Below are 9,828 nucleotides of genomic sequence, written 5' to 3' on the forward strand. Positions count from 1 at the left end.
CAATAAATGAACAGATTCTGTTCTTTAAAATATCTTATCTTCCTGTTTTGACAGATCATTAAAGCGTGTAACTTTCTATATTATATTTGAAAAGAAAATATACTAATTGTTTTAATATAGTGGAGATAAAAATAAAGCAATCACCATTTTGCTTACATATTATTTATAGTACAACTCTGATGGTTATTCTAAAATGTACACAACATTTTCTTGGCAGATTAGTAGCTTAATCTTCTAGCGTTTGTTCTAAGAATACACATTCTAAATAATTATTCAATATACTTCATTACTGGTGTGTATATTAATGTCTTTTGTATTCATTGTAGGAAGAATTTTATTTAGATGAGGAACACAATATACCTACAGCAAACAAATCTTGACCTTTCTCCTTTGCACTGGTTTAAATAAGCTACCCGTACCAGAATAATGAAATGGTCATATATTTTTTCTTTATAATTCTTAATATATTCCAAATCAAGTGATTATTTTTGAAAAAAAAAAAAAAAAAAAAAACTGAAATAATGCTAATCATAATACCAATACAATTTTCACTTGTTTACTTTTGACGTGAAACGTCTATATTCGACCTATAATGTGGGAAAATTTGTAACACTTATGAGTAAGATGAAGTTTCTAAGAGTTCCTAAAGTTGATTATAAGGTCAGCACCATCACTTTCGTTATTACATCAGCTGATAGATGGCAGTTTCCAAATTAAATATATATAAAAGGAAATGATGACGTCATATGCTAAGTTAACAGTTGACCATGCAAATGCAAGCTATACAAGCGGCCACTAAATCAGGCTGGTCAGAAATGTTACGCTGTTGCCAAGGTTATCTAGTAACTGGTGTAAAATGTCTGATTGAACACACCGCTTCGGAGTGTGAGACAGTTTGTTCTCTCTCGAGCTCCTGATGTTATCTCCAGCATTGTTGCAAAACAAATTATACTACTAGCTTCAAAAAAGACTGCTAATTTCGACTGTATATTATTTTCCATACAAACCACTTTAAATAATTATGAAATATAAAAACCTGAACAAGTAAATTTAAATCCGAAAAATCATGTGTTCAAATTTTCAGTAAGTAAGGACTTCTTTGTTTTTTGGCCCAGTAAAATTTTGTCTGGTGGAAAAATGTAAATAATCATCAGGAATAAATTTTTTTCTGAAACATTTTTTTCATGTTTTTTCATGCCCCCCCCCCCGCGGAAAGTGGCCATATAAATGGCCATATAAATGTTCAGATCACGCACGCCAGAACAGAATAGGTAAGAGGTCAGTTGGACCAGTGTGTAGGGAGTAAGAAATTCTCGACCATCTGCTGCTTCACTATCAATGTCTGACAACAGCGCAGTTTTTATCCCTTGCCTGATTTAGTGGCCACTGTTTTAGACGAGTACACTTATACAAAGGAGTTTAGGTGTTGAAAATTAATAAAAATGAAAGAATCCATTACTGGTATATATTTATATGTTGTTGTTGTTTAGTCAACTGTCCGAAGACAGGTCTGAACCTCACAAGTGATACCAGCGAATAGGGATTATAAAGAATGGACACTGAGCGAATTTTCCTGTGTTTTGTTTCTCTATGCGTCAGCGTTTAGTTCTACTTTCAAGTGCTAGAGGTTAGTGTAATCTAGCATAGGCTAAGATAATAATTGAGAATAGAGCTGAGACACAGGATTCAAACATCGCCTACCTTATTGCATAATCGAGTAACACTTTGCTTCAAATAAATTCAAGTTAACAGCTTTTCCTTATTTCTCAGTGACGAACTAGTTGTATAATAATAATAATAATAATAATAATAATAATAATAATAATAATAATAATAATTGTTTTATATTTCAGATATAATAAATTATATTATAAAATAATATAATACATTATAAAATTATGTATCAAATTCGTTTAATATTTGTATATAATATAATATAGGTATATGGTTTTACTTCTCATAAGAATTTTGTTTTTCCTTTTTCAGTGCTATCAAATCATTACTGTACATATTTTAATTGTTGTTGCGGTTTACAGTCTAGACATTACAGTTAATGACGGATTTATTATTTTATGGATCCAATTTATTTTGAGTACATACTGTACTTAGATGTATTAATTATTGTATGTGTTATATTTTCGCTGTGTCGACTGCTAGCTGGTGTGATGTCAGCGCCAACTCTAGGGAGAAAGCAGAATCTCACGCTCTAGCTGGCTTAAAGGTCATTGAAATCAGTCCGGCTACATCAAAGGTACCGACGCGAAGTGTCCATTCTTTATAATCCCTATTCGCTGGTGATACCAAGAAGGCACCACTTACGAGGCAACTAGGCCAGGAGGTAATGGGGTAGGGTGGCCAGTTCCTTTCCCCCTCCATTGCATACATCGCCGACTAGCTACATATTGCACTAGCCAGACTTCAGATGCATACAAACAATTGTTCTTCCTCTGACACATATCATCACGTGAGATGTACTGTCTGATAATAGATGTACATATCAGCCATAACCTCAATCAAAGGATCATATTTCTATGTGAAGGATGAAATTGATAACATTTACAAGAGTCAGCATTGTTTCGTCATGGAAGCGAAAAAGTCGCAAGCAGAGTAATGTGTGCTTATTGCAAGCGAAAAATAAAGCTAATAATGAAAGTAAAAATGACAAACAGGTAAAACCAAAACGTCAAAAAGAGTGGAGAAAAATGTGTGAGGGAGTGTAGACAACGCAAAAAGGGAGGACAATGTTACAAGTTTTAGCACGTACCCATAGAAAATAATGTATCATCTACATCAACTGTATTAAATGTGCAAACTATAAATGCTAAAGAAAGACAATGTTATAAAGAGCCTTTCAGTTATTATAATAAACATTTTATTAGAAGTACCGTAAGTTTGGTTACATTTGTACTGTGTGTGACAGGCTGTGGTACAAACAAGAGCTAAATCCTAAGAACTTAATTACATACCGAGAATAAAGACGTTTCACGAAATTCCAGGGATCTCATAAATCCCCTGTTCACTTTCTTGCCTTATTTATTCAATTATTTTACAGAGACAAACGCTAAAATAAATAATCTGAGACAGATGCAAACGTGTCATTCACCATGTTCTTGAAATATAGCATTTCAATGGATTCTTCAAGCTGTAAGAAACTCTTCTTTTGGTTACCGACTCTCTTTAAATATGAATTTCAGTATATTTTCTGGTCAAATGTTATTTATTCCGTCTAAGTATTTTAATTTCATCACAAGAATAAGCTTTAAGACTATTTTACGAAAGAGCTGGGACTTGCCGAAATCTGTACTGAAATTTAACACAAATACAATGAGAAATATCTGTCTAGATTAAAATTTTATAAAACGAAAATATGGTAGCTGGTGATGATAAGGTTGTGTTGAAGTTTCTCAACTTCTTCAGTGAGATGGGGAACCGAGTAGCCTCTGTCAGTGGAGTGACATATTACAGACTGGAAGCTGGATTTTTCGTCTCGTCATAACTTCCATAACGGCTCCAAGTTCTTTCCTGGGGATAAAAGGCCGTCAGAGAATGAAACTTATCACACCACCTCTAGTTATAAGAACCAGAAAGCGATAGCTCTACTTGCCTCTACAAGCTTCTACGAATGCTTTACTACCTACTTTTTACAGTGGTAAAACTTGTGACATGCTTAGGACATATACATTGAAATACAACATTCATGTTAACTTCCCAGAGCACAAAAACTATCATTCTGCCATATCATTAGGTGTTATTTTGACATATGTGCTCAGCTTCACGTGTAAATCCAGGAAACATTTCTATCTAAATGAAGATAAAAGAGACAGTAGGGAGGAAATTATTTATACTAATGAAGAACCCTTAATTCATAACTTACCTCAAATATAATATCATATGAATATTTATTTTATTTGTTCAGTCTAAATTACTTATCAATATTTAAAAACAACAATAAATATTTATAAATATAAATAATTAATTGAAGTTAAACGTTTACTGCCAACGTTTTCGCCTATTTGGCATCTTCAGGCACATATTCAAACAATATCAAGTGGTACATTAATTTTACAGTAATGGGAATAACTATTGAATATAGCTATACATAAACAATCTTAAAATAAACATATTAAAACCTTATATACAAATTAAACAAAGTGATAAACTAATGAACTACAATTGTGTTTCTATAGTTGTTTTAATTGTTGTTATAAATTGAAGTAGATACCTATTTATTTGGCTTTAACCATCACACAAATAGTTTATTAAAACAATAATTAACTCAATTGTAGTTCGTTAGTTTATCATTTTATTTAATTTGTATATATGGTTTTAATATGTTTATTTTAAGATTGTTTATGTATATATTCAATGGTTATTCCAATTACTGTAAAATTAATGTACCACTTGATATTGTTTGAATATGTGCCTGAAGATGCCAAATAGGCGAAAACATTAGCAATAAACTTTTAGCTTCAATGAATTATTTATATTTTTAAATATTTATTGTTGTTTTTAAATACTGATAAGTCGTTTAGACTGAACAAATAGTCTGAATAATATCACAATTCTTTCTAAGATTACCTCAAATAGCCTACATTTAATGGCAGGTTAGTTTAACATTAATTTGTTAAACAGCAGTGATCGAATTTAGTACAAAACTACATTATATTTCTTTACAACCTCATAACAAAATGCTTAAAATTATCACATGTTGTATTCTGTAATTGAATCGGTCAAGTCGAGAACTGCTCAAGTGACTTTTTTTTTGCGAAAATGAGTTCATGACGTCATGCTGTTGTATGTGTGAAAGGGCATCACACTATTGAAAGAAATTACCAAATTAATCACATCTACCTACTTTAATAATGTCTTAAAAATGTTCCTCAAGTCAAGAAATGACCAAATACGTCACACTTAAACACTTTTTTCTATTAGTTCACAGCATCTAGTGAAAACTTGACCAAGTGATGTGTTGTGGCATTCACTTAAATTTAGCAGCTACTGGAAGCATTGTGTTAATGTGGTAACCCTGTGTTGTTTTATTTAATAATCAAGCTACATAGTTTATTGTTGTGTGTAGAGCATATTATTTTAACAAGACTAGAAGTGAAGTAAATGAATGATTCAACTCCAAGTTGTAGTGATGAGACTGAAAAAAATGGAGAACATTAGAAAACTATACAAGCGGAATCGAACCAAATCTAAACGAAAAGTCTGCTGCCGCTCGCACCTAGTGGAATTGAAACGAACAGTACTTTTGTGTTTTGTCACTTACCAGAAAAAATTCGTTCGTTGCATTCTGATTTTTATTATAGCATCGCTCACTTAATGGTTCAAAATTACATGGAATGTAATAGTATGAAGCGAAAATAACCCCGTAAATAGTACATTATGCAATGAGCTTATAATGGTAGTAATTAAGACTCGAGTATGTTTATGAAACGAGCGCGAGTTTCATAATTTTCATACGAGCATCTTAATTACCATTACAGGCAAGTTTCATACGACTTTTTATGCTCGACCATATTTCTAACTTGAAATTATTCATAAGTACTCATATTATTCTTATCTGACTGGGGAGCGGAAGTGGCTTTGTGCAATCTCTCGTAAATTGTGAGATGTGCACAGACGCGAAAGTATTGATTTTTTCCGAGGAACAAATGCCATTGACCTTGATATAATCTGGAGTAAAATGAACATTAATCTTGATATAACCTTGAAATTGATTTAGACATTGAAAAACGAGATGACAAATTGAATTTATTTGAATATTATTTACAATTAACGCTAATTATTATAGTAACAGAACATAACCTTCTGCGACAGTATTGGATTTCCAGCCTCCGTGACGTTTCGCTAGTTGTCTTTCGATTGCATATCCGAGAATAACACTAGCCTGCGAATTTCAACTTTGTGTTTGTTGCCTAAAGTAAATAATGTGATTTTATATAATGTCGATGTACTGAATTGGAATTTTCAATCCGTTTACTTCTATCACGTCAGGTTTGTTTGCAAAATCACTTTAAATGTATTGTATAATTACGTGAATTTATTCACAAACTTTTTCATTTCACGTTTTTATTTCAAATGCAAAAGTAATATTTAAAAAAACAAAACATCCTGAAATTATGTGTACGATTGTTCATATATATCACTAGAGTGTTTTTGCTTTGTTTTGTCTTATTTACTTCACTATTGGATATATAAATTAGCACAATGTATCACACAAAGAATTACACCACTTGCTTCTTAGTTGAGGAAGTCCTCCTGCTCCTCTTTCTTTTATTTTTGTCTTCAGGTATTTTACGCTTTAACATCCAACAATAATGAGGATGCATACTGATGCTCCATCGTCCCTCGTATCTCCTTTTGAACTCCTGCAGATCCTTGTAAAATCGTTCACCTTGCTCTTCGCTCAAAAATCCTAGATTTTCGGGGAAATAACCTAGGTGAGAAAATAAAAAATGAATTTTGATACCGGTACTCATGTTACAACCAAGTTCCTTGTATGCTTCAAGCATGTTAGCCACAATATTTCGGTAATTAGGACCCTTGTTGTTACCAAGAAATTTTAAAACAAATTAACAGAAAGATATCCATGCTGCTTTCCCCCTTTCATCCACAGTGTTTTAAATGCTGCATCAGACATCTGTTTTCTTTTATCAGGACCACTGAATATATCTTCTTTTAATTTGCTTCAGATAGTAGTGGACATTTCTCACATATATACTTGAAACAGTCTCTTTCCTTATTTGAAGCCACGTTCTGCAGTACCCGACTCTGGTAGATAGTCACTGTCACTCGTCACAATTTCCCTCACCTCTACATCAGACTCAGATGAAAACTATTCAATATTTTCTAGTCGCACAGTGATTGGTACAGGCCCATGGGGTACAGGTAAAATGGCTGACCGAATAACTGGATACATGATTTGCTTTTTATTTTTAGAATCGTACCCCTTCACATCACACTAACAGAAGTAGCAGTCACTACTATGGTTCGACTTCTCTCTCCAAACCATTGGTACTCCAAAAGATAGCAACAGTCTTCTGCCGTTGATCCAATGATGAAGTTCTTCAATGCATACTCTACATACTTTGTGTGGTGCCCAAGCTTTACTTTGATCTACAAGTTTGATTCCAAAATAAGCAAGATATGACTTTTTCACAAAATCTGTAAAATTACGCCTCTGCTTAGGCAATGTCTATATTTTATATAAGTTATATAACAAAAATGGTCTGGATTATTTATACATTCTCGATGCGACATGGTAAATACTTTCTTACTGAACTAAAAACTCTCAACTTTCTACTCCACAATAAAGCTTCAAAAACTGATTTCGTTTCGTTTCCAGATGAAACACAGACTATTGAAATTTGAGAGGAACTAGACGAGTTGAGTTGAGTCTCTCACCAACGTATGGCTGACATTTCTATCTCCTACAAACAAAGATAATGGCAAGGCTGCATGCTATTTCACCCTAACTTCCTTAAACGCTTGCACCCTCTATCTGCTAAGAAACATCTGCTGTCCTTGATTTTCAACATAAACATCTTAAAAATATGTTAAATACATTTGGTTTTCATATCTTAACATACTAAAACTACAGTTGTTAAAGTTTTATATTTTAAATAATTACGCTATAAATTGTCGTAATATATTATAAGAAAATTAAAATAACAAAAAAATGGTACGTGATAGGAACTTTCTGGCTTCGAATTTGACTTCAGCATGCTAAAAATACTCTAAAAACATTCAAACTTTGGAGGCAGTAATTTCATCGCAGACTAGTGTAATCGATACTTGCGCTTCCATATTGCTGCAATAGTACTTTCTGATTGGTGGAAAACCTGAACTTTAATGAATAGGTGTACTTTAATGAGGTCCATTAAAAGGCTGCTACCAGATGTATAATTACTACATTTCGGCATGGTCGAGCATAAACACTTCTTTCTATTAGTTCACAGCATCTAGTGAAAACTTGACCAAGTGATGTATTGTGGCATTCACTTAAATTTAGCAGCTACTGGAAGCATTGTGTTAATGTGGTAACCCTGTGTTGTTTAATAATCAAGCTACGTAGTTTATTGTTGTGTGTAGAGCATATTATTTTAACAAGACTAGAAGTGAAGTAAATGAATGATTCAACTCCAAATTGTAGTGATGAGACTGAAAAAAATGGAGAACATTAGAAAACTATACAAGCGGAATCGAACCGAATCTAAACGAAAAGTCTGCTGCCGCTCGCACCTAGTGGAATCGAAATGAACAGTACTTTTGTGTTTTGTCACTTACTGGAAAAAATTCGTTCGTTGCATTCTGATTTTTATTATAGTATCACTCACTTAATGGTTCAAAATTACATGGAATGTAATAGTATTAAGCGAAAATAACCCCGTAAAAGTAATTTAGACAAGCCTAATGCTTTGGATATATTTTGGAGATACAAAATTTCATGATTCTATGAAACACCTATAGTAAGCCTTTTGTATAGATATGCAAGGGAGATTCTGATGTTACGAGGTGGAGGATAATTGATACCTTAAATATGTCAACGTATATTGATATTAATATGCACTCTTTGCCATCAATTTCTGAGACATATGCACATCAATGTATATACTTTTCTAACTAACCTGTTTAATTTGAGAGCCAGGAAAACAATCAGTGCTGTGAATTATTACCAGTTATAAAAATAAACTTTATTAGGCCTACATATTTTATGGCTAAGTGCAAAATAGTGATAAATAAGACTACAAATCATAAAACAATGAAGTAAGATATCTCATATAAATTAACATAATTTAATATTATGTTTTATGACTAAAAATATTCATAGTTTTAATTTTATAACTTCTTTACCGAATGTTTCACTTCCTGACAAAAATATATTTCGAGTGATGATTAAGGAGTACCGGTAATGTAACCTACGTTAAAAACAAATGCTTGAAGACATGCAGCTAATAAAATAGTTCTAGTACTTCTGTTTAATTCAATAAAAGACGAACACAGATTATACATTGAACTGAATATGCTTTAATCTTAATAACTTCATATTTAATTGCTGCTAATTATTTATGTTCTTTTCAATAAACTGAAAGTTTCTGAAGATCATCTATTTTCAAAAAGATGTAAAAATAATATATGATATTTCAGAATTTTGTTTACAGAGTAACAGATCACCACCACCAACACCATCACTACCATCATCTTCCCATAACAGCAATAATAATTTATTTTATTTTATTTATTTATTTATTATTAATATTTGTGTGCTGAACAACAGCCAGAGGCCAATTATAGTTCAGCACAATACACAAACAGAAGATACAAAGTTGCAAAAACAAAATAAATAATATCTTAAATAAAGAAAAACATACATAAATAAAATTGAGAACAAGAACAGTAAATACTAATAATCAAAACGAAACTATACCTTAAAAGGATCTAAATTGTGCCCATGCAAATTGGCATATTTTATGCATCTACAGACTGGAGAAAGTGATTTTGAATTTCTGTTATAAAAATGTTTTTGAAATCTTAAACCTTTTGTAGGAATACGAAGGCTGATATTGTTTATGATAGACTCTCACAATCAATATCACCCTTGATAACTTTGCAAAGAAATTGATAATCAAGATTTTGATGTCTAGAATAAAGGCTACAACAGTTAAAATATTTACAGGTAATCTCATAGTTAAAGTCAGAGGAATTGGGTATAAATCGAAAAGCACATAAGGAAATAAATTTTCTTTGAATATTTTCCAATTTAACCGAATCAGCTGAAGTAATGGAATTCCAGGCTACAGCTGCATATTCAAGTTTAGATCG

The 9,828-nt window shown here is 32.1% G+C and overlaps 1 protein-coding gene across 7 annotated transcripts in view; it reads right to left on the bottom strand.

Moving 5' to 3' along the window:
- Positions 1-494: 494 nt before the first annotated feature.
- The window catches only part of LOC138713755 (inactive dipeptidyl peptidase 10-like), an 883,892-nt gene continuing 874,558 nt past the window's right edge, over positions 495-9,828 (bottom strand). For all 7 annotated transcript variants that reach the window (XM_069846140.1, XM_069846139.1, XM_069846143.1 and 4 more), the window contains one exon: positions 495-3,522. In XM_069846140.1, the coding sequence (XP_069702241.1) occupies positions 3,491-3,522 (32 nt within the window). In that variant the 3' untranslated portion in view covers positions 495-3,490. The remainder of the gene's footprint in view (positions 3,523-9,828) is intronic.

The sequence above is a fragment of the Periplaneta americana genome, chromosome 14 (assembly GCF_040183065.1).
Source record: "Periplaneta americana isolate PAMFEO1 chromosome 14, P.americana_PAMFEO1_priV1, whole genome shotgun sequence".
Classification (NCBI taxonomy): Eukaryota; Metazoa; Arthropoda; class Insecta; order Blattodea; family Blattidae; genus Periplaneta; species Periplaneta americana.